At 40.3% G+C, this 25,679-nt stretch overlaps 1 protein-coding gene across 1 annotated transcript in view; it reads left to right on the top strand.

The window, feature by feature from the left end:
* The window catches only part of LOC136009021 (probable acyl-CoA dehydrogenase 6), a gene marked incomplete at its 5' end in the record, with an annotated part of 83,529 nt that extends 60,231 nt beyond the window's left edge, over positions 1-23,298 (top strand). The window contains 11 exon segments of the mRNA XM_065669112.1: positions 34-59; positions 62-133; positions 5,353-5,517; positions 9,899-9,997; positions 10,000-10,059; positions 15,860-15,900; positions 15,903-15,939; positions 15,942-16,020; positions 16,127-16,140; positions 16,191-16,336; positions 22,483-23,298. Of these exon segments, the coding sequence (XP_065525184.1) occupies positions 34-59; positions 62-133; positions 5,353-5,517; positions 9,899-9,997; positions 10,000-10,059; positions 15,860-15,900; positions 15,903-15,939; positions 15,942-16,020; positions 16,127-16,140; positions 16,191-16,336; positions 22,483-22,584 (841 nt within the window).
* Positions 23,299-25,679: the final 2,381 nt, after the last annotated feature.

Here is a 25,679-nt window from a genome sequence, read left to right as displayed (position 1 = left end):
TAATAGCCTATCTTTTTCATTATGTTGTTGCAGGTTTGGTTCTGATCAGTTGAAAAAACAGGACCAGCTACAGCTGGAGATTTTGTAGTTTGCATGGGAATCAGTGGAGCTGGAGCTGGGTCAGATGTCACAAGTAAGTTAAACTAGTGAATTGCCAATTTTAAACAGCCTGGAATTTTAATGGAAGGAATCTGGTTTCCCTGGCCCTTTCATTTGCCACTGTCTGTAAGAAATACGAAGAAATACGAAGACTGGTGTGAGAAGAGCAAAAAGTAATATTCTAGGAGCAGTAACACATGCCTCTGATGCATCCAAAAGCAGTCAAATTGAATGTATCTGTCAATGAATTGACAGCTATAACACTGTATAGGCTGAGCAGAACAGATTAATATGCAGCTGACATGCTGGCCCTGGATTTATCCTAGTGTTTGCCCTGCTGCTGCTGCCTCCCTGTTTTGTCCAAGCTTACCACTGGCAGGTAGCATTCCAGCAACTTCTGTAGTTGCACAGCCACCATCAGTTGTGCAAATCTGCAGATGTACGATATGGGTGTAGCCTGTTCAACTGTACTGAAACTTGCACTTCCTTAAAACATCTCTCCGTTACAGAGCTAGTCCATTCTGAAAATGATGGCATTACTTTCACAATGGGTTCCTCTTGCTCATTCTTAACTCACCTCAGCCCCTTCTGTCATTCCTGTGCAGCATAAATGTCTCTGAACTGGTGATTGTTTTGTTTAGAGCTAATGAAGAATTTGCCATGTCCAATCTATTATCTTTGTGATTTAGTTACTTTGCATGCAACTATTTTTCTGATTTAGTGGAAGAATATGTTTAAAAACACTGATAAATGAAACTAAAATTCTGAAATGCCTGAGACAGTAGATAATTTGAACAATTAAATTAAGAGATATTGTAGAAAAAAATGAAAGATGTCTCATATGACTGTGAAGCCATGGACTTCAAGGAAAAGGGAACAGTGAGAAACCACTTTAGAGGTTTTGTTGTTGGACACAGGATGGCTAAGTTGAACACATTTTGCTCTTACAAACTGCTGAGATATGTTCTTGCAGACAAAATCACCAGGTTGGCTGAAGTTTTTGATCAGCAGAGTCCAATGTCCATCTCTTTGACCAAACTCAAGCTGTTTTCTCAAGACAGACAGTTGTTCAGTGTTAGGGTAAGGGTGCAGCAGATAGTTTTCAAGAGAGTTAATGGGGATAATGAAATAATGGGACTATATCTTCCTGCATGATCTATTGCCATTTTCCTTTCTAGTTGATTGATTTTGTTCATAAATTCTTGAAGGTGATAAGAACACAGAAGAAAAAGTGTTCACTACATGAGAAGTGAAAGGTGCCTGGAATTAATTTATTAAAATTTCAACAGAAGAAAGAGGACTCTATATATTAGTCTAATATAAATTTCAAGTCAATTTGAAGGAGCACCTGTCTGTGTTCAAATGTTGTTGTATATTGCACATGGTATTGAACATGTACAACAAAACTAGCACAGAGATCATTTGAGAAGCAGAACAGTTAGTATAGAAAATGTCTGTTTTTAACTTCAGGATTCTTGGCACCACAGAACATACACATTTGTTTCGGTTTTAATGATTTTGTCTCATCTCACTACTATTCCACAATTTATATAATGTTTTGCTGGTAGTCTGTGGAGAATATACAAGAGCACATCATGGAAGATGACGCCTTCTCTTTCTTCAAGATATGTCTTCCGGGCAACTACCCCAAGTAAACCTGCTTATGTCCACCTCTTCAGCATAGACACCTTGCCCCTTTTTGTCTGTGTGGAATCTAGTCTTTCTGGTAATCCTTTTTAAGCTTTGAAAACTAAAATTGCACATACTATCTATACTGACACAAATACTTCTCCAACCCTGATTGAAATATTACCCTCTAATATGTAATGTTACACAAGTTTGCTGGCTTGCGAATCTTGTGATTAATTATGCAGATCATCTTCATCATTGGTTTGCTATTGAAACATTGTAAGATACAGCAACCGTTATTATTACTTTGTGCCTAGTTACTTGTATTTTCCATCTTGAATTTTAAAACTCAAGATGATTCCTTTCTTGCTGGGAGATACCTCAGTTGTCTGTGTTGGTGAGGTCTCTCAAGTTTGTGTCACCAACAAATTTCATTAGTGTATTCCTTTTCTTGTTTTAAAGATCATTAATGGAAATATTCAATAGGTTTTGTCCAAAGGCTGATATCCAAGGAAGATCTCCAATAGTAACCTCCCTGCATATCAGCACTTCCTCTTTTAATGCAACCTGATGCAATTTCCCCTTTGCCAAGTTCCTTGCCCACATTTCCACTTTTGTCCTAATTCTTATCTTTTCAAAATTTTAACTCATAGTTACCTAGTAGCATCAATTTTAGTTTGCCTGAGTCCAATAGGGGTTTTTTCCATTCTCCTTTCTCTAGAAAATCCATTTCCATAACAAACAAATCAGGTTAGTTTTAAATAAGAGACCACTGTTAAATTGAATCCTCTTTTCTTTCCAAATCTATTCTGAGGCTGTGCAGACTGCCAAAACCAACAACCTCTGTTTTCACCAATTTCAATTTCTGTATAGTCTTTCCTGTAGATGTCTTGCTTTGTCAGCTACATTGTGAATACCTTTGTAATCTCTTGTGAAATATTTCTTTAGTTTTGAGGCATTCTCTGTATGCCTCATGTTTTTTCTAATTCTCTATTTATTTCTGTGTCTGGAACGTTCCTGTTTGCCACCTAAATCTTACTTGATTTTGCTGGTTTTCATCTGCAAGACTTAATTTATTTTGACCTGTGGCAGTTCTTACCTTCTGACCTCCAAGCTGTATCTTACTTTGATGATTAATTTTTTCCTTTCCGGTAGGCCATCTACTGTTTTTTAAAGTAATTATTCATCCAGTTAGACTTGAAGCTATTTCATGCACATTTGGGGTGTTTATTTTCCTGTGCTGATGATGTAAATCCCAGATATCTGTTCTTCTTTTTTTTCTTTTTTTTTTTTTTGTTTGTTTGTTTGTTTGTTTGTTTGTTTATTTGAAGGATGTGTGTTGCCTATCTTTGATTGTAATATTGATCTTAAAAGCTGAAGTCAACCTTGTCTTTTGTCAAATCTATTTAGATGTATGGCTGGACTCAAGAGTGCCGTGCAGAAGAAAACTTAAGATTCAAGTATGTTGTGACTTGAATGGTGAAGTGACTGGTCCTGGTTGCTTACAGATGGCACTAGCTGTATCAAAAGCCTTTTGATGGTGGCCTTTCTTAGAAGGAGCCCACACAGCATGCTCTGTAAGTTGTTGAGTTATATAGTCCCTACAGGGGCAGTGATGTGGGCTGCCAAGAATGAGTTATGGAGCACCCACTGAAGTAGCCTTTTCCCAGAGGTATGCTCTAGCTGGGAGAATAATTACAGTCAAATATTCCAAATTATATTCTGAGCCAAATCCCTGAGGCTCAGTCCACTTGGCTTTGGTAAATTGTTAAGTAGGTTTTCAGAGCCTGCTGTATTTTAAACATAAAACTTACTTATTAACTTGATGTTTCTTCTAATTAAAGAGAAATAACTCTTCATAAGTTGATTATAAATAGTAATTTTTCAAGTGTTTGAAGCAAATTGTTCAGCCATCACATCTGGGAGTACTTGAATGTTTCCATTAGTAAGGCATTTGTTCTTGAATCTGTATTTGGGTGGTTAGTCCCCTGTGACGCCATTGCTTGCAAGAACAGTTTACATTTGTGATAACATCACAGTGTTCATTGTTCTTCTGCAGACCTTCCATGGAACCTCTATCTAATCTCTTCAGTAGCTGGGATGCATGATGTAAATCACTGTGAATGCTTCCATCTTTTCTATGCTGCATCAATATAGTGTTGTCATATTTCTTATCCCAGCTCTCATGTGGCCTTCTTTTATTATTTAGTCCCTGTGTGTATGATTGTCTAGTGTCTGTGTCCATATTAGCTTTTATCAGTACATGATAGCTTTTATCAGTACTTTAGGTTCCTTCAGTTTGTTGGCCTCCAATTATTATACAGATTTTGTATCAAGTTCCTTGGACAGATTTGTCATTCATTGGCGAAATAGCTATATGCCTACTGGTTTTATCCACATTAGTACTACTTTTTTCCCTTTCTGTTCATCCTTATCTGCTTGTAAATTCCTTTAGCCATAGCTATATCCAATATTCCCTTAGCTTATATTTTATGCAGTTTTCTCCCATTATTTTCCCCCAGCTCTTTCATTAACAAGACTTAAGCCATGCTGACCTCAGTCCTGGTTTATCTTGTAAGTCATGCTGGTTTTGGCATAAATGAAGGTCAGATATTTGGATTTGCTTTGTTTTATAATTAGAGCCTTTGGGAAGAAGGTTCATATGCAGATTGAGGTGGGTGTATATAAAGGTATAGCCAGTTCACCTAAATGTGCCTTCCCACTGGGTGTCTTGACTCTTACCCCTCAAGTTTACTGCCTCCCTCAATAGGTGGACTCTTACAGACTTCACAGACTTACTAGATTTACAGGTGCTACTAGGGGTTTGATAGGGTTCTCTTATACCATCACCTACTTATAGCTAGATATCTGTTGAAGAGTCTTCCTCAGTTGGGGTTTTAGTTGAAAAAGTTCAATTGCAGAGTTAAAAATCCAGACCTCTGGAGATTCTGCTAGTGTGTAAATAATAACCAATGATTCACTCTGGCTGTCTATTGCAGCCAGGGCTGCTTGCAGCATGATGTGAACACTCACAGATGAAAATAAGATTGTTTTTTGCCAGGGGGTATAAAGAGTAGGCATCTGGAACTCCTTTATATAAAGACATTCTTAGCATTTAGGCTTGGCTTTTTGGAAGTTTACTGGCTTTGAATTTATTACACCATTCTGACCAAGAACATTGAGGAGATGTGTGTACATATATCTTTATGCATACACTGATAGTGAGGCATATGTTTGCTTAAGTCAAGACACGGAAATTAATGACCTGCTCAGTGACTAACATGCACAGTTACAGAAATGCATAATACATCACCTCAGATTCAAATATTTCTGGCCCAAGTTTCTGACAACCAAATTTACTTTTGCTTTCATCAGCAGGGATGAAGACTTCACCTAAAGGAGGGTGCGAGAAGTGGTCTTGTTTCCCTCATGTGCCTTCCAAGAGTTGCCCAAGCCTTGTGCAGCCTGGTAGGGTTAGAGGACCTGGGGGATAAGAAGGGAGAACCAAATATTAGTTGTCTTTCTGAGAGAAAAGGTGTGACTCTGCCAGTTGTACAGGGACCAGCTTACCCCTCCTTCACAAGAATAACCCTTAATTTCCTGTGTTTTGAAATAGACATCAAGACAACAAAAAAAAAGGGGGGGGGGGGGATGAATACATCATAAATGGTAGTAAGATGTGGACTATGTCCAGATGCCAAGCAGACTGGATGTGCCTGCTGGCAAACACCAGTGAAGGGCCTGCCCATCAAAATAAATCTCTCATATGTCTGCTAATGAATCTACCTGGTAATAACACAAAACTTTTTGTCTCCTAATTTGGTTTCATTGGTGTTTTTCAAACGTGCACCAGCATAAGAAGGAAAGGTGTTTAACAGGAAGGACTGCACCTATAAATGCTCTTCTAAATTAGGTGCTTCATTGTCCTACAAAGTTGGTCCTGAAATGCATTTGCACAATTCAAAACAGAGTAGGGGACATGAGAAAATGAGAAGGAAGTTAAGTATTTCGCAGACTTCAACTTGTGACTCCCAAATAATTTTATAAGGAGAGTCCTTTTTACCAAAAATAAGTTTATAAAAGTTGTTCAGATACATTTGCATGGGAAGATTTCATAACCTTCTGTGACAATTCATATACAAATCAATGCCAAAGACAAAATTCATGCCTCAAAGAAATCATTAAAGAGCCAACTTTTTTTTTTTTTTTTGAAAGTTATAACACTCAGTGTCGTTTAGTTTTGGAGAGGTTCCACAAAAATTTCTATCTTTGTTTTCTGTCCCAAAACGCAGAAAGAAGATGCAAACAGCCTGCAAATCTAAATAACATTATTTACATAGACCTTTGCACATGAACTCTTTGTAAAATGTTTTTAAACTACTTTTTAACAATAGTGTTAAACTCTTTCCTGATTTGTGTGAGGACTGATGGACAGACTACATGCTGCTTTTGTCAGTGAATAGAGAAGTATTTTTAAGCTTGCTGTCTTGTTCAGAAAATATTGAAAGCGATTCTCAAGTATGTGAAAATAAAAGGATAAAGAGTTTAGAGATCAGTTTTCCAAAAACAAAGCAGCCAACCCATTGTTAGAGGCAGATCAAATATACAGAAATCAACTTGGAGGCTTTCAGTTATTTTGCTTATTGTAAAAAGACATGTGAGTCATTATAGCTTGGGAGGTTTGGGAGTGGGGGGTCTTGTTAGGTCACACAGCCACATAGATCTTCTTTACTGCAGTAAATAGATTTTGAGTCAAAAAATTGCCCGAGTCGCCCAAAGCTGATCTGCAGAACTGTAGAAGTCTTCCCAGAAACAAAAATTGCACTCCTTAAAGTATATAAACTTTCATTTTTCTGTGTGATACAGATACTGGCTTCCAAAAGGGTCACTGTACCAAGACTGATGACCTTTCAAAATGAAATATTAAGATAGTTGATTTTGGGTGGGTCATATCAGAAAAGAGATTTTTCAGGAAGATAAAGAGGAAAAAGATGAGAAAAGCTGCCATTTGACACAGATGTGAGGAGGAAGTCCCGGCTGTTCTGATACATCCTAAGGATGTGTGTCTGACAAAGATTGGTGCCCCTTGGAGGGCAGCAGATCAGGACTGTACGGGAAGTGTCTGGAGGACATCACTGAATGGTGCACTACCAAGTGTCTGTAGATGTATGTGTATCAAAGCTCAAGAATGCGTGCAGTGGAGAACAAGTGTTATGTCTGACTAACTGCTGCAGTCACCAGCCCATATGGTGCAGTAAGGAAGGGATCCGTGGTGCAGCAGTAACTCATTCCTTGCTAGCAGCTGGAAGGACATGGGAGACTAGTCCAGCGTTTGCCCCAGAAAAACGTTAATTGTTTCATACTTGTATCATGTAATGATAGAAAAAAAAAGTTCCAGGTCTGAAAGTGAATTACTGACTTCAACAGCTGGTAGTTCATTGGAGATATGAAGAAGGATTTGCTTCCTTTGTGTACAGTGTATATTCTGGGTGAAGTAAATCATGGCCTAGATTTGACAGACATGCTGAATACATTTCTCCTAAAAGGAATTTGGAGAATGGCAGTGTGGTTTCCATAGATATCCAAATTAGGTGAACAGTCCTCATAATAACAACGTCTTAAAAAAAAACCCCAACCTTAATTTCTTGTATTATGAAAGAGAATCTAAAAAGTTGTAGAATGTCTGTAAGTAAAATATATAGACAAAAGACTTGCAGTCCCAATCTGGCAACTATTTGTGCGGTCGTTTGTCCTCTGGGTTCTCAAATGGCACTAGGGTAGATTGCAAGGGGGGGATAATAAAGAGAAGAACATCCAGGACAGGGGAAAGATCATGTTTCTCAGGCTGCAGTCTGAAACGTGCCTGTTTCCATTTGTAATGGCACTAAATGGTATCAGGAGAGAGTGACTGTCTTTCTCTCACGATGGAACATAGAAAACAAAAGATTGTCAGAAAGCTGGAGGAGGGAGAGAAAATGAAATATCAAAGACTCCTGGAAAGAACTGCCCAGGAAGAGATACAGCAATCCATCTCAGTGATACTGGTGTGAGTAGCACAAATGGCTCTATTAGAGTGCCAACTGTCAGGCACTTGGCCTTGCTAGATTGAGATTTCTGTGTTGTTGCTTGTTATTTATTTAATACAGACAAACTCCACAAGTTACCTGGGCAGATAGTAAGCACATATTCATATGGGCAAAGAGCAATGATTGCAGAAAACCAACTAGAAGTAGACCAAAGACATGAACTCCAAGACTTTCAAAGAAACCAAGCAGTAATCCAGTGGGGAAAGGTGTTCCAGAAATCCTCTGGGTCTGTAAATGGTTCAGTGTGTTTGTTTAGCTCTGATTTTAATACAGAAACAAACCACAAATGTTTTTTTGGCCTGAGTGGATGCAAATTTCTGGATAAGAGTAAAAACGTTTTACACAGCTGTCCTGATTTTCTTCCTGTGTTGGACACATATCAAAGCAAATATTCCTAACACATAGTCTGTTTATGGATTGGCCAGGGGAGAAATATCTTGACTGGAAGGTTTGGAAGTCTGTGTCTTTCTTATTCTGAGAGCAGTCATGGCACTTGGAAATAGCGTCAGTATTTAATCTCTGCAGAGAGGTGAAACTTCCCGTTGCCTTATTCAGTGCAGCCAGAGAGAGTGAATTTGAAGGGAACGATTGTCAACTTCTTCTGCCTGCAAAACCAAAGTAATTTTCACATGACTGAAGGCCTCCTCTTAGTAGAAGATGAGATGTCTGTATTAGTTCAGAAAGAGTTGTTCACTAAACTCCATGAAAGATGACAGTGGGCTGTGTAGTGACCAACTCCTGCTGAGCTGTGTTAGAGAGTAGTAAAGGATAGGAAAAAGAAATAGAATAAAGAGGAAAATGTTACCAAAATACCTGCTCATCACAGAGCTGGTTAGAATACCATGTATGTGGGTAGTAAAATGTTTGGGTTTCTGCAAAGACATATATGCTGATTTGGAAGACTGTTTTTCTACATATATAAGCTTGGCAGATGTAATCAGCATATTTTGCACAAACACTCATACCTGGTTGTCTGCCTCAGTTTATTTTACGTCTGAAATATTCTTGACTTCCATCCTGAATATTCTCATTAGTCCCAGAGCAACAAGGAGGTGACAACTGAAGACAGGAATTGCCACCCAAAAGAAAATAATTAAATCAGTGGGTGTTTGTTACTCTCTCATGGGACAGTGGTGAAGCCATGCTTGCATCTGAACAAAAGCAAGAAAGAACATGTGGCTATGAAAAAACAAATGTGACTAGGTAGCTGAAGTCTTACATGGCTGAACCTGAAGGAACCAGGTTCATCTCCAGCAGGCCATTGAATGTGGGGTCAGAGTCAGTGCTGTATAGGGAGACCTGTGGGGAAGCAAACCCTCTTCACAAGCATGTCCATGATAAAACTCAGAGATATGAACTGTGATCATTATGAACCCTTCTATTACTACTTAAGTGAACTAAACAGTATTTTATAAGCCATCATAAAATGCATAGTTTCAACAAAATTTGGAGTTGATATGGAATTGTTGGCTGTTTATAGCAGTTAGGAATTTGAGTCTAAATTTTTATTAGGACAAATCGGTGTGCTATGATTATAAACTCTCTCTTCTACAGAAAATATCAGGATAGACTAGAAAGAGAAAGATAAATATGGAAGAGAGGAAAGGAATAGGGTTTCCAGGAGGAGAAAATCTCTAGTTGCAGCTTAAAACGTAGCTCTGTTTTTGTCGTTACTAAATATTTCTCTACTATTCCACAGCAGTGTACGCAATCTGCCGATACTCCCAAATTGAATTCCAGCATTTCATTACAGTGCACTAAAAATCAAACAAGCAAATAAATATTGCATTGATTCAAGATGTGCATGAAGTAAGATTATTACTACTAGTAAAGAATTATTATTTGGAGACATAATGAAAAATGAGACCTTCACAATTACAGTTCCTGCTTTGCTAGTTAAAATAGAAAAACTCTTGGAAATAGGACATGGGCTGTTTTAAATTCCAGAATACTGTTATGTTTTTCCTAAAGGCAGATTTCACTGTAGTCTTGGCACATACCTTCACATCTGCAAACTTCACTTTCTTAAAACATTGTACTTGTATATAGTACGTCTATTTCCTGTGGCCTTTCTAATACTTCAGTCATTTATGTTGCTAAAAAGATAGACAAACTGGGCATGAAGTTATCCGACACAGCACTGATCTTTTTTGAAGACGTAAGGGTCCCCAGCAAAAACATCGGTGAGGTTTTACATATCAGATGTTGCAGTTCCAAGAAGAGCGGCTGTGGGGAGTAGCCACTGGTAAGTCATCATCTGTGCTGCTGGGGCCGGGCAGGGACACAGGGGTCACCCTTTGCATGAGTAACAGGACTTTCCTTTTCTTGTAGATTTCAATGGCCTCTTACAGTCTGTTTTTGAAATCTGTCATAGCCTGGGTACAGACAACCTTCCCTTTCTGTAGGAAAACTGGAAATAGAAAATATTTTGTGAGGCATCACAGAGGCTGGTTTTGCCTTGTTTCTTTCTTTCGTGGTGTTTTTCTGCTGATAAGAAAATATGGCATCATGTTATGTCTGCTACAAATAGTACAAAGGCTATCAAAATGCTGGCATGAAATAGGAGTTTTCTTTTAGTACAGTAATCTGTGATATTTATCCTGGATTTTAGAAAATTAATGTAGTGACTGTGTAAAGAACTGGCTCTTACAGGATATGAGAGCTTTGTTTTGTGGATCTGTTTTACCTCTGTGCACTTTGGACATCACCAAATTCATTTCCCTGAAGCTGTCACAGGGTTCCTGTTACTCTAAACTCAGGCTGTACCTGAATCCACATATTTGAGTTATATGGATTCTGGATGTTCCAGGTAAACAGATCCAAGTCTGGATTATCCAATTTCAGCCTCCCAACCTTCCCCCTCACCCCACAGTGTTTTGTTTCATCTTAAATATTATGTGGTTTACTGCAAGAAGACTGGCCCTCTTTAAATTTCAGCTCACCATATTCGTGCTCCTGCGCATACCTTGTCTGTTATTGTCTGTGTGTGGCTGGGGAATAGGGAATTCTAAGAAGTGATTTTTTGATTCAGTGACCAAATAAAAATATCACTCCCTGTTGTGGGTTGATCCCAAACCAAATATTTTAGAGTTCAGATGCTTTAAAAAATCTTTGGTTTGGTCCAAAATTCTTAGTTCAGCCCGGGACAAATGGTAACTGTGAGAGTGGTTTTAGTGAAGAACAGACTTGTAAGGGATGCTACTGCAGACTCAGGCAAGGAGGAGACATGGTCCTACTGCTGCTCCTGTTTTAAATGAGGCATACACAGACTGCAAGGATATGCATTGTCCATTTCTACATGCAGTTTGAAGTCTAACAGTCAGAAACCCTGGATTGCAGTGATACTGCCCAGGCAGCAGAGTAGCCAGCAGTATTAGTCATGCCCCAGGCAAAAGTGACGCGCACTGACAGCATCAAGCGAGAAAGCCTGGCAGGTTAGATCACTCCTGTTAAAACCACTGGCAGCTTGGTGCTGTCCAGCCTTGCACAACTGCCTGACAGTCACCATGCTCTGCCAGGAACTGGGACACTAGGTTTCAATTCTTCTTTTTGCCCAGAATAACACAGTGGGAACAGGCAAACCCTCACCCTGAATGAGCAGTCTGGGAAGGGCATCTTTGCCTGGCCATGGCCACACCATGGCCAGGCAGGGGCCATCAGGGGGGAAAAGCCTTGGAGCTCACCAAGGGAGAGGGAGCCGCCTTCTTCAGCACAATGGACAGTATGTTGTACTTTGCTGGGCCCCTTGGTGCTGCTTTTATCCACTGTCTGATACAAAGTGCGTGAAAGCTCTAGGAGCAGGAGCAAGACTCGTAGTTTGGGTCAAGTTGCAAACTTTAGGGGTAACCAGTTGTGACAAACAAGAAAAAAAGAGTAACCAATGTTCAGGAGCCAGGTGCTTGATGGATGCGGTTTGCACCACCACGACATCTAGCTGTTACCTTCCAGTCCTGCAAATGGTTTTACATATGTTCAACAAGTGCGTTGCTGAAGGCTCAGATGTGCGAACTATGTACGTGCCTTCAGTAGTTTTGTGATTAGGTCTGCATATGTACTTGTAGTCCTCACTTCTGGCCCTCAGAAGGACATTTCTGTTCCTTCCAGTTCATGACTATTCATGTGACATTGAAAATCATCAGCCTGCTTTTAAACACTTTAGGGAACAGTCCTGGCATCCTTGCTTTCACTACTTCCTAAAACCTGGAAGATGCAGTTGACTGCTTTTCCCTTCTTTCTTTCTCCTTTTTGGGCATTGCTTTGTTGTGTTTGGTGTTTGTTGTTTTTTTTTTTTTTTTTGTTGGTTTTGTTTACGCATTTTTAGTACCATGTATCATGTGTTCCAGCTTTCTCTTTGTTTATTGTTACCTTCTTTGTGGCCAACATGTGAGAAAGTTTCCTTCCTTCTTCAATTCTCCCCCTCCCGCTCCCAAAATGAATTTTCATTCCAACCGAGTTAAAATATAAATGAAAAAGAAATTTCCTGGCATTGCAAAATTTGGTCACAGTGTAGTCTTTTCTTCCAAGTGACACGTGTCAAAGGCACTGATAAAAGTCATTTCTTGCTCCAGTGGAAGAGCTGCCACGTGTCTCTCCTGTGTTGTGACACTTGGCAAAGACCGTCCATTTGTGGACCTGTTGCACTGATCACAGAAAAGAATGTTGCTATGGCAAGAAAGCAAAGTTTTTTTGTGAATTGCTTAACTTGGAGGCAAAGAGGGAGTTCAGTGTGTGTGAGAGAGCAGAATGGCACTTTTCTAATGACTTCTATCTGCTGCCGTAGTCTCAGTATTATGACCATCATTGAGTCATGGCCACTAAGCAGGATTACAGATCCTTTTACATGGGCAATGCATGTCCTTAAGAGACAGATGCTCAGGTTGGAGCTCACTGTACATCTCACTAGAAAGTGACCAGCCACAACCGCAGAAAAATATATGAATTTCCTTTTGAGAGGAGATGTAACAAGGCAAAGCGTGTTTACAGTGAGCAGAAGTTCCAAGTGGAAAAAAATGGAAGCTGGATGGAGGTATGAGGAAAAGATTATTCTGCATCTGGCAGCTTCAAGTGCTTTCACAATTCTCAGCTGTGTGGTAGACCATGCATTCCTTAGGCTGCCCTAGAGCAACATTTCCTGCATGTGCTGTCAGTTGAAATCCATGGGCCCACGTTAATCTGAGCATGTGGAGAACATTGTCTGACAGAAGAGGAAACAAATACACAAGGAGGGGAAATCAGGAAGTTAGTTTCGCTGTTAAAATGACATTTCTCTGTAGTTACATGACTGCTTTGCTACGTTAGAGCTATGCTCATAGCTTTAAATACCTGTAGACATAACGTCACAGAATGGTTTTCACTGGAAGGGATCTTTAAAGATCATCACACCCAGTTCCCCTGCCATGGGCAGAGACACCATCTGCTGTATCAGGATGCTCAAAACCCCATCCTTGAACACTGCCAGGGATGAGGCAACCACAGCTGCTCTGGGCAACCTGTGCCAGGGTCTCACCACCCTCATCATAATTTCTTAGACTCATAGAATCACAGAATGGTTTGGGCTGGAAGGGACCTTAAAACTCATCCAGTTCAAAGCCCAAAATATCCTTCCTTATGTTCAGTCTAAATCTACTCTCTTTCAGTTTAAAACTGGCACCCCTTGTTCTGTCACTGCTGGCTGTAGTGAAGAGTCTTTTTCCATCTTTCTTAAAAGGCTTCCTTATATACTGAAAGGCAGCAACAATGTCTCCCTGGAGCCTTCTCTAGACTCAACAACCCCAACTCCCTCAGCCTGTTTTCATGGGAGAGGTGCTCCAGCCTTCTGACCATTTTTGTGCCCTACTCTGGACCCTCTTCAACAGGTCCCTGTCTTTTTGTACTATGGGCTCCAGAGCTGACCACAGTACTCCAGGTGGGGTCTCATCAGAGCAGAGTAGAGGGAATCACCTCCCTTGACCTGGTGGCCATGCTTCTTTTGATGCTGCCCAGGACTGTCCTTAAAATAATTCCCGTTTCTGAGTGCAAATGGCAGATCTAGGAATAAGCAGAAGGGTGGTGATGGTAGCTAAGGAAGCAGGAGGCTGGATCAGCTGGTTCGGGAAGAAGGCAGCAAAACAGAGAGGTGGGCACTGTGAGAGCAGTTTTCTCAGGCCCCCACTCCAAGCCCTGAGGTGTGTTGAGCAGAGATGGGCCAAAACCCTTCATGATCTTCAGCCCTTTTACATGCAGGACCTGTTGCTGCCTGTTCCTTCCCACTGGTCCTGCTCCTGCCTCCTCTTTGCTGTTTCACACCTCTTCTTTCCCTTGTGCCAGATGCTAAGAACCACAGGAGCCGTGCTGGAGCACTTTGCGCTGACAAACACAAGACTAACCCCTTGTCCTCCCACCTCCCTTCTGCTCTCCTAGCATGGCATTTACAGTTCAGCTATCAGTTTGAGGGCAAGGGACAAAAGGTGCCTGGGCACTTCTTGCTCTTTCTTTATCATCTCCCAATCTGGACACCATAGACATACAACTGAAAAACTTGTTAGCGTTCCACATGCTACAGTGTTAAATGGTCCTTTGGAAGAACAGGGATCTTCCTTTGTACAAGAGATATCCCTGAAAACAGCAATGTATTTTCTTGTCCAAAAAACAACATTAGGGTGGCAGCATAGTGCATAGCATAGAAATGAGGACATTAGAGTATACGCTCTTTTGAAAAATAAGCATTGAGTTTAGTTGTTTGAGAAAGAAAGGGAAAATATTTAAGGCATGAGAAAATCTGATCACCTTGCAGAATATGGGGACAGCATATGTAAAATAGCGCTCTGCAGAAAAGCTGGGAAATGGTCCTGGAAGGGGGCAATTGATGGGGTGCGGAGTCTGCATATGAGAGCAGTATAGGGATGACATTTAAACAGAGGTGACCTGGAAAGTGATGCAAAAAGGAATATGAAAGCACACCAGGCTCCTGTAACGAACTCTTGTCATGTGAGTAACTGGTAATGTGGGAAAAGGGATTTTGTAGTAGTCCAGGGCTTGCTTGTGTTTTACGTTTCAGATTCAGAGTTCTGTGGTTTAGGCTTTAAATATGAAAGGGTGTGGATATGCGTATTTTGAAGAAAAGAAAATGATCACACAGATGGGTTTGAGAACTCTCTCCCTACTGCTTGCCATAGTGACATGGATCTGCATTTGCAAACAAAATTCTCCACAAATTCAGTACCTGCTGTTATCCTAGCTTAGTTGCAAAAGCCTGATAGTCTAGCCCTTCACTTCAAGGCTGATTAGCCTTAGAAAAGAACTTTTCCTTTTTTTCTTGTTCAAAGCAGGGTATCTCCAAGTTTGCTCAAAAAGTAGCAGCGAAATTGTTCTCTTTAAGGCAGTGTCTGCCATCTCACTCGTCTGTCTTCTAGTAGTATCCTGTTTTGATTCTGTTTCCATTAGAAGCACTGTTTAGCATTTACTAAAAGTGGCTGTGAATCTTAATGATTTTCCCTTCCTTTTTATACTGGGATCTGAGCACAGAATGCAGGCATAGTAAGTAATCTGTTCATGTTCCTTGATCTCTGAAGAGGTTTCTTCCTTCTCCCTGAAAGCTTCCATGAATTTACATTTCTACAGCGTTCTTCAGTGAGCACGCTGTCTGCCTTCAGATTTTCATTTGAGATTGTAACAGACCTTCAGGACATGGGTAGCATGGAAAGAAGGAGTTGCCACAAGCTTTTGCTAGGGCCCCAAATGAGGCATTAGGATAAAGTTTACATACTCATCATCATCACATACTGCTCTCTATAAATTTCCTTCCGTCCACCCCACCTCTTCGCTCTCCTCCAAGTTTTGGGAGTTTGGGGCTAAAGTAAAATAGCGATCAAGAGGTCTTCAGGGTACAAAGAAATACCAGACTTTTTTTCAGAATTGAAACTGCACCCCAAACGGGGTGTATGGAATAATTTACCTTAGAAAACCTAATGTCTTGTTTGTACAATGTGAAAAAAACATCTTTTCCAACAAGAGCAACAACAGATCTGGCTAAAATGATGTCTTGTTCTGTGCTTTGCTTCTTCAAGTCCTGACACCACTGGCAGCTATAATTATATATAAACATAATAACAGGAGACTATTGATTACACTCACCAGCGGAAAGTGTTTGGCCCATGCTGGACAACTAAGCCATGCATTTCTGCCTGGCCGAGCTGGCAACCAAAGTGGAGCTCCTGCGCTCACTGCTGTGCTGCGCTGTTGATGAGCTCCCACATCTGCCTTCCCAGATGTGCTTCTCTTCATGCAAAGAATGTTGCTAGGCTGAAGGAGCATGGGGAGGTGATTGCAGAGAGGCAGGCTGCGATCAGTGACCATATGAATAAGTCTGATTTATTTATTTATGTTTTGTTTCTTGAGCTCTCTATGTGGAAGGCAATGATGTGACAAAATTTGTTTCCATATCTAAGCTAAGGGCAGGTCGTCTGGCCCATGAAGTGACTGATAGGTGTCTCCAGTTTTGGGGAGGAATGTGATTCACCAGTGAGGTACTAGTGAGCATACAGGTGATACAGGCGAGTGAGTGAAGAGAATAGGAAATGGCTTTACTGAAATTTGGCCTCTTAATGTCCTGCTGAAAAATCACCCACTTGAAAAGGGCACCAGCTCCTAGGCAGTGTGAATGGCGGTGTTCCACTGAATGGCGTGTCACTGATGTACCCAGTGAATCCAAGGGCATCCACAGCCCATTGATTTTGGGGTATCATGTGTGTCAGGACATAGGCTGACTATTCCTTTGCCAAATCTTGGCCTTGTGTTATAACTGTGTAGTTTGAACTACCCACAGGTTAGCTGGAATGTCTGGTGAAAGAAGTAAACTCCACATTTTCCCTTATGGTCCTCTGATATCTACCAAACAATAGGACAAGGGGAAGAAGAGGGGAGCCTACAAATAGATGGTATTTTTTCCTCTTTCTTTGCAAGAACAGAACTAAAACACAACAGAAGCTTTCTTCCAATGAAAATCAGCTTTATCTTTTCCCCCAGATACATGTGTGAAACTGGAATTCACCATCAGGCTCCTTCAGCCTACTATCAGTCTTTTCTGATACCAGTCTCCAACTGATTAGTCACATCAGATACTGCGTGGGGCGTATGAAAGTCATAGCTTTTTCCAGCAGTTAAAATGGTACAGATGCCTTTTTGCAAACTAATTAAAGTCCCTTCAAATTTTACCATATATCTACTTAGAGCAAAATTCTCTCAGAGCAAACAGTTTTCTGGCAGCTGTCTGATCGCGGTGTCTTTTACTCTGTAGAAGGACCAAAAAGGAGCTTGTGTTTTCTTGCAGTAACAGGTTTCAGTTCAGCCCTTATATATATGATACCTAATCAAAGGTTAGCGAAATTGGTTAGTGGTTCAGTTAGTTGAAAGTTTTGGTAAATGTATCTGTGTAAAGTGAGAGCAAAACACTTAAAAATATCTGTAAAAAGCTGGTTTCTTTTTAGCAGGCTGAGTCGCTTTTTCTATTTCAATAGCATTTTATGAACAAGAATGCCACTGTGGTAAGCCAGAGAGATTCTCAGCCTTTTTTCAATTGCGAATTGCTGAAATGCTCCGGTGAAGGTACAGATTGCTGTATGGTGGTGGTTTTAAGCCAGCTGTCAATATGATGTTTTTCCTTATTTTTTTCATAGCCTCTTTATTAGCAGCTAATGGTCCCGATGTTAAAAGCTACTGCAGGAGGCACTTTGAATACAATGAATCCTTCTCTTGCAGCACTTACTGTCAATGTAGTAATGTGTACACACTAATGTGCATGTGCTTCTATCTTGCTTTGATTTGTCTTTAGATTTCCTAGCCTGGTATTTTATTGCTAAGTTTGGGCAGGGCTTTTCTGTGTGAATTCCAGAGTGGTTTCTAAGTTCACCAGCACAGTCACTTTTTCCCTGAGAAGACATCCAGAGTATTTCCAATTGGTATAAACTCTGTCAGTTGGCTAAAGAAACATATTTTTCTGTTTCTAAATCAAACACTTTTATAAATGAGGCAAAGGTGATGTGGTATCCGTACTCTGAAATTTTATGTGAATCAGTCCATTGTTGAGTAACCATAAGCTCCAGGAAGGGAGAAGTAGAGTATCAACTAAATAAACAATTGCAGGTTCAAGCTAGAATCCTGTTAATCTGTAACGATAAGCAAAGCAGTAACTTTCCTAAAGCCATTCTTTTTTCTACAGCAGTCTGAGTAACCATTCACATCACTGTGGTACTTGTCAAGCAGCAAGCAGCGTAACTGCACAGCACAACATCTAGTCATAATGTACAAAGATTTTTGTAGCATAATCCTTACCAAGTTCCTAAGGAAATGTTAGTCTTTGACACATGTTGGGCTGTTACTTGTCAAAGAGCACACAACATAATGCATGGTTAGAGCATGAAGTCTTTGAATTCTAGTTGTTAGTGTTGGTGGGGGGATAATAAACAGGCCCAGCATAAAATTGTCTGCCAAATGACTTCAGTCACTTCTGTCATTTTAATAATGTCTTTTAAACTTTGTGGAACAACTGACTTTTCTAAAGTGCAGTATTCTCTGGAAGACGTAAAGACAGCTGTTTCACCATGTAGGACCCTATACAGGGCTGGTTTTATATATATGAATGTCTCACTTTCAGTTGTTGGGATGCTGGAGAATGAGTTTGAAAGAAGTTTTGAGTCCAGATAACCCCATCAAGGGGTTTAATAGAGAAATACAAGCCAATATGAAAACATTGAGTTGACTCTTCAGACTTTACCCTACTCAAAGGATTCTGGAGAATGAGAGTGTCAGACTGGACTTGCGTTTATTTTTCTCTCCCCTGCATGAAATGCCTCAAAGGCATCATGCCTAGGGAAAAATCAATTATCGAGCAAACCCACAATCTGTGAAAATCCCAGGTTGTGAGAGATCAGAGGGATGAAAACTTTTTGTGGTGAGTATATTGAAATTTTCCACACTTAACATGAATTTTAAAAGATTTCAGGTGGTGATCTATATATTTTAATAGTGACCATCTACACTTCAGTTGTTATAGGAAGAACTTGTTTGGCCTTCTTAAAGTTTGTTTGTTTGCTTTGAAATTAAGATTGTTTCTAAGTACTAAACACTACACCTAACTGCTGCCAGTTCTTATGAGTTTTACTCTTGTGCCGTGTAATGGAGAGAATGCAGTCATTTCTTTACTTGCTGTGTTATGAAAGACTCAAGAAAGCAGTAGTGAAAACTATTGATTGACTACTCGTGTGAAATAGATGAAGCATAAATAGCATCGCAAATGCTCATAGCTGCAGAAGAAAAATGGATTTTTTTTTTTTCCCCTCAACTGTCACGTAGGTATTGCAATATGAAGTTTTATTTGTATTTCAGGGTTGTTAAAAATCAAACTTCTGTGTAGTTTTAAGTGAACTTTTTTGAATAAGTAATGCATTTACTTCTAAATTATTTATTGTATTCCTCACAGATCAAAATGTCCATTGAAATATTTTATTCAGTTTCATTATTTTATTTTTTATATTCTTTCATTCTTTACAAAGCATGTCTAAACTAGAATGAGTCTAGACAATTGGGTTCTTTTTAATCAGTCTTTGTCATCACAATTTATGGCTGTACCAAGTGAAATGAAACCTATCTGTTTCTGATGACAAAAACAATTTTCTTTTAAATCAGTATCTAACTGTTGGGACAAGACTTAATAGCAATTCCTCAGTCATCTGTGAAAACAGAGCCGTAGGTTCAAACTTTTTCTGCAGAAGTTTGGGGACAGATTCCTGTCTAATATGGCAAATCAAAATAGGTAACTGTACAATGATGACTTTAAGGCAGAGCTATGCTCCAGAGCCATCCAAGATGATGTCCACTCCTCCTCAGCTGGGCTTTCAGAATGCCCCTTAGTGGAAATGAACAGGGCCATGCGAACTGGCAGGCAGTACCAGCCTTGGACCTGGCGCACTGGGTGGTGTCAGTTCACACTTCTCCCTCTGGACCCAAGCCTCCTTTAGATGTTGCTTAATTTGAAGAGGCCATAAGCAATCTAGCTGAGTCTGAAGATGGAAGAAGTGACAAGTATTAAAGCTGAGGGTACATCAGTGTATTTTGTGGAGAAAAATCTTGCCAGTGGTACAACTTTAATAATTGTGACAAAAAAGGGTAAATGTTTTGTAATCAACCTTGTTATATGATAGCCTTCAAATTAGGATAGTCTAAGATTAAAGGGAGCTTGTCGTTCTCCTTAAAGCAGTGTTTGATACATTTCTGAAGGAGGTTATATGACATGATACCAATGGAGATGGGAAACTTGGACGACATAGAGGGTCCTTTTTTGCTCCTTTTGCTGCCTCACTAGAGATAACCTGGATTGAGTTTGGTAGATGGGAAGGGCTCCTCATCCTCCCTTATGCAGTTTTTAACTTAGCATTGAAGAAATATTTTTTTTTTAATGTCAAAAAATATATTGCTTTTTAACATTTACATCTCTTGATTTGGTTGAATAGAGTCTTACAATCTACAGTGGATGTTTCAGGTGCATGGGATTTCCTGAAGGAGGGGAAACTCTTTGCAAGGGAGTGTTTCAGGGGGCAGAACAGAACAGTGAGGATTTATCTCTTCCTCAGGCAGACTCCCACTCTCTGAGGAAAACAGCATTCAGTAAGCAGCTAGAGGTTTGGTCCCTTAAAATGACACCTTTACATAACTGTATGGTACATTGCAGGCTGGTTTCTCACTGTCCTTGGTGAAGGCACCACAGGTCAGTTTTCACCTCAGCAAGGCTGCAGGTGGTGCAGGATGTTCTGCTCTGTCTTGGGGGCAGCAATGAGGCGATGGAGAAATCAGAAAGCAAAGTGTTGCTGTGCCAAATCAGAAGCAATCCATGGCTAGCCTAACTAGAGCAATAAAATTCTAATATTTAAATATATCAAACTATTTATGTGCTGTATTAAGAATGCATTATTGATACAGTATAAACTATCAAGCCATAAACTTGCAATAAGTAGCTCATATGCAAGCTTAGGTTACTATGTCATCTTCCCAGCTACCTCAGAGTTCCTGGCAGGATAGTTAGTCCTGTGGTTTGGTTTTCTTAATGCTTAAGGCAAGTCTCTTTCCCAGAAGAGGGATGCTAGATTAAAATCACTGTCATCTCAGTCCTCTTGGACTAGGTGAAACCTTCTATCCTATCTCTCCAGCGGAGGGAACAACATTAGTCACCTGCCTGTAGATTCTAGAGGAAATTTTCCTTATCTAACCCATAGAGACAAAAATACAACCACCAGCAATTTTGTAGACATAAATATCCGCACAAACAGAAGCAGATGTGAAAGGTGTTTTGGTCTTTTGAAACATGTATTTGTATGCGATAACCTCACGTCTGTCGCACATCACCAAAGCCAGACCCTACCACTGCCTGTTTGTAACTTCATTATGAAGCCACATTTGTCCAGGATTCCTGCTGCAAATGGAGGTTTTTTACTGGCATCACAGAGGAGTTCTGAGGATTAATTACTTACTGTTGCTACAGTGCTGTGAAGATGCAAGATTCTAAGCACTGGCAGCGGCTTTCTGCAGCTTGAAAAAGCAGTCAGCATCACAACACAAAGACCAAGTAACCTACCATTGCTCCAGCTCAGCTGTCTCCAGCAAGGCCCAACAGAAAAATTGCTTAAGCTCATAGTAGTTTGCAGTCTGGCTAGCACAGGGAACTTAGGCAATACTGTTAGGGATGACTCAGTGATACTAGTGGCAGTGTCTAAATGAGTGTGATGATTAGAAATATACACCAGAAGTAAATTAGCTTGGAGCAGCCATTAATTTTTAAAGCAGAATGGCTTTATTTACTATATACCTACTATATATTTACTATACTACTATATAATACTAATACAGGTTATGCCAGATCTCACACAGCTAGTAGGGAGACCAGGATGCCTGCTGGTTAAAAAACTTAAGTGAAAATTGTACCTTCTCCATACAGTTCTCCAATGGCTCATGTACTAATTGACTAATATTCTTCTCACCGCACAGTTAAGCAAAGTGAAGTGCTACACCACTTTTTGCTGCTGGCCCTCCAAAAGCTCCTTCTTCTCCTAAAATTCAGCTGTAGGCTTAGGCCCCTTTAGCTCTGACAAAGGACTGTGGGGGATGTTGTGGTTAGTACTGCAGTACTGCAGACCATCCTACCAGGAGGAGGCAGGGGATCAGATGTTCTGCACACAACTGCTAGTGGTGTGTAAGGTGTAGGTAATTTGAGCAGGCAGCCCAGCAGAAAACCTTGGGATACTTTATATGTCAGTTCAAAGTGGTGAGACCTAAACAGAAGTCTGTGTGGAGTTCAGCTGCAGTTTCTTTGGCTGGCCTTAAGGAGCAGTTGCATACTAAGGAGAGGGTTTTAACTTAAAGATCAAAATAGTGTTAAGCAAGGCTAAGGTTGTTTTTGAAAGAATCTGAAAATTGGATGTGCCAAATTCTATCTTGGGCCTTTTGATTTTGAATTTTCAACATTCCTGTACACAAAAAGGTATTTACAGTGCTGACACTTGTCCATACCATTTATATACTTCTGTAAGCAAGGGTTTTCAATATAATAAAAGCAGGTCCATAATAAATTCATAGAATAAATGGGTATGCGAAGTCCTGCATTTGTTCCATCTGTGTTTAAGTCTACTCTTTGTATTTCTAGAGAGACTTGAGGTTTATGTCAATAGGAGGTGGTACAGACAAAATTATGCTTTCCATCATATGGAAATACTTCCAAACAAGCGACATATCTCCTCTTCCTTGAAAATTAAGACAGCAAGAGCATGGTTTGTACTGCACACTGAAGGTAACAGCCAGCATGTTTCAAGCATAAACGTACAAAACATAACAGTAATTTTGCTACTGAAATGTCTGTCAGTATCATTCTGTGTATTCTCCAGTGTCAAATTGCTGATATATGATATGAAGCAGTCTGAAAACATGTGGCATCCTGCTGGACTTCCATTTCTTTCAGTGGGTTACTGCTTTGGGGAGTCCAATGACCCACACTAAGCACCCAGAAAGAATGTAATCTTTAATCAAGGTGTATTTACATGTTAAAGCAGCTAAACTGTCAATTAAGAAACAGAGCTTCCATAGGTATACAGCTATGATTTCACTGTAACTGATCCTAATTTCTGTGTAGCTTTCAAGACCAGTAATTTAGGCACAAATTATTCCCTGCCATATTCAAATACTGGCATGGTGATTTTGCTCTCCATTACAAGTACCTTGCCTTTTAATCTTTTAGCAAGTAATCATCAAAATGAGCTCTCTCATCTTGGCCAAGTTCCCATGGACTCGTACTACACTGTTGTGGGTGTTTGGTGATGGGAGTAGTGGTGGATTTTTATTTGTAGAATTCTACAACAAGCTGTTTAATTGTATCTGAAGCTTTTGGAGGCCTGAACTTCAGCAGTAAGGTATCTTTTGTGTGTAATCATTAAAGGAAAACATTAAAAATAAACATACTAATAAGAAAACTATGTGTAATTACTTAAGCTCTTCATAACCCAGCCATTTAAGCCAGAAGAGACAGCCTGTAGTACTGCAAAAAAACCCACAAACTTTCAGTTGAATTATCCTTGTTATGAAATGGATGTATTAAGCATTTCCTAAGGAATCTCCATGATACATAAGGTTACCAGTTTTATAGTTAAAAGATGGTATTTCCTTCCATCTAGAAACAAACTGTATAGTTGCTAGATAGAGTCTAAGTTACATTACACCGATGAATTCAATATATATTGTGTAAAAATTATGTAAAATAGATTTTAAAACTAAGAATAATCACAACTGCAGTGTTAAGCGCCTGCTATTAACTGCAACTTCGTAAAACTACAATTAATGCTACTAGTATTTTTCTGTCAGAACAATACCTTTCTACTACAAAATGACCAGTAAAACAAGTGCAAATGCTAAGGAAAATTCTAAAGCTGTGGTATATGGTTCTCACTAATTGTTATTCTCCTTCCCTGAAATATTCTCAAAGCAGTTTTACCTTTACATAAAGTCACCTTAACCATTCTAAGCAAATTTGCAGGATCCCAGTTCAGATTTTAAACTGGAAATTTACTGGAATTGAAGGGAAATGTGCTACATTCTGTAAAATAACATAGAAATATAGAGAACTAGGCATATCAAGGATGAGGGGGTCATTAAGAACAGCCAACATGGTTTTATGAGGGGGAAGTCATGTATGACCAACCTTATAGCCTTCTATGAGGAAGTGACTAGGTGGAGGGATGATGGTAGAGCGGTAGATGTAGTTTTTCTTGATTTCAGTAAGGCATTTGATACTGTCTCCCACAGCATCCTCATAGATAAGCTAAGGAAGTGTGGGCTTGACGATCAAGTAGTGAGGTGGATCGAGAACTGGTTGAAAGGAAGAAGGCAGAGAGTTGTGGTCAATGGCGCAGAATCTAGCTGGAGGTCTGTGACTAGTGGAGTTCCTCAGGGGTCGGTGCTGGGACCGGTGCTGTTTAATATTTTCATCAATGACCTGGATGAGGGAACTGAGTGCACCCTCAGCAAGTTCGCTGATGACACAAAACTGGGAGGAGTGGCTGACACACCAGAGGACTGTGCTGCCATTCAGCGAGACCTGGACAGGCTGGAGAGTTGGGCGGGGAGAAACTTGATGAAATTTAACAAGGGCAAGTGTAGAGTCTTGCATCTGGGGAAGAACAACCCCATGTACCAGTACAGGTTGGGGGTTGACCTGCTGGAAAGTAGTGAAGGGGAAAGGGACCTGGGGGTCCTGGTGGATAGGAGGATGACCATGAGCCAGCAATGTGCTCTTGTGGCCAAGAAGGCAAATGGCATCTTAGGGTGCATTAGAAAGGGAGTGGTTAGTAGGTCAAGAGAGGTTCTCCTCCCCCTCTACTCAGCCTTGGTGAGGCCGCATCTGGAATATTGCGTCCAGTTCTGGGCCCCTCTGTTCAAGAAGGACAGGGAATTGCTTGAAGGAGTCCAGCGCAGAGCCACAAAGATGATTAAGGGAGTGGAACATCTCCCTTATGAGGAGAGGCTGAGGGAGCTGGGTCTCTTTAGCTTGCAAAAGAGGAGACTGAGGGGTGACCTCATCAATGTTTACAAATATGTGAAGGGTAGGTGTCAGGATGATGGAGCTAGGCTTTTTTCAGTGATATCCAGTGATAGGACAAGGGGCAATGGGTGTAAACTGGAACATAGGAAGTTCCACGTTAACATCAGGAAGAACTTCTTTACTGTAAGAGTGACAGAGCACTGGAACAGGTTGCCCAGGGGGGTTGTGGAGTCTCCTACACTGGAGATATTCAAGGCCCGCCTGGACAAGTTCCTGTGTGATGTACTGTAGGTTACCCTGCTCTTGCAGGGGGGTTGGACTAGATGATCTTTTTAGGTCCCTTCCAACCCTTGGGATTCTGTGATTCTGTGATTCTGTGAAACCTGTCACATTGTGACTTTCAGTTTACATTTCAGTTCAGAATGCTCCTGTTAAAAGAACCTAAAGTACTGTTTCAGTACTTTAAAAAAGCCCTTGCGTTTTCTAATGAACACGCAGAAAGTTGCTTGCAGGCTTCATGTATTCCTTGTGGTTAAGCTCCCTTTTCCCACCCTATCTAGACAGAAAATTGACAACTCTCCTTAAATGAAGAAACAGAGAAAGGCAGATTCTACCAGCAATTCATTTCCCTCCACTCCTCTGCACCACTGAAGGACTGGGAAGCAGAGGGGGAAGACAGCGTAGTTCCTGTTCTGAATGAATTACCTTTTTATCTGGTTTTACATTTAAAACTGAAATCCTGTTGGTTTTATACATGATCTGAAGGACCGGTGAAACATTTTACCAACGTGTGTTCTATCAGAACTTAAGGG

The sequence above is a fragment of the Lathamus discolor genome, chromosome 2 (genome assembly GCF_037157495.1).
Source record: "Lathamus discolor isolate bLatDis1 chromosome 2, bLatDis1.hap1, whole genome shotgun sequence".
NCBI lineage: Eukaryota > Metazoa > Chordata > Aves > Psittaciformes > Psittacidae > Lathamus > Lathamus discolor.
Note: the sequence above shows the minus strand (reverse complement) of the source record. Positions and strands in the feature narration are given on the sequence as shown.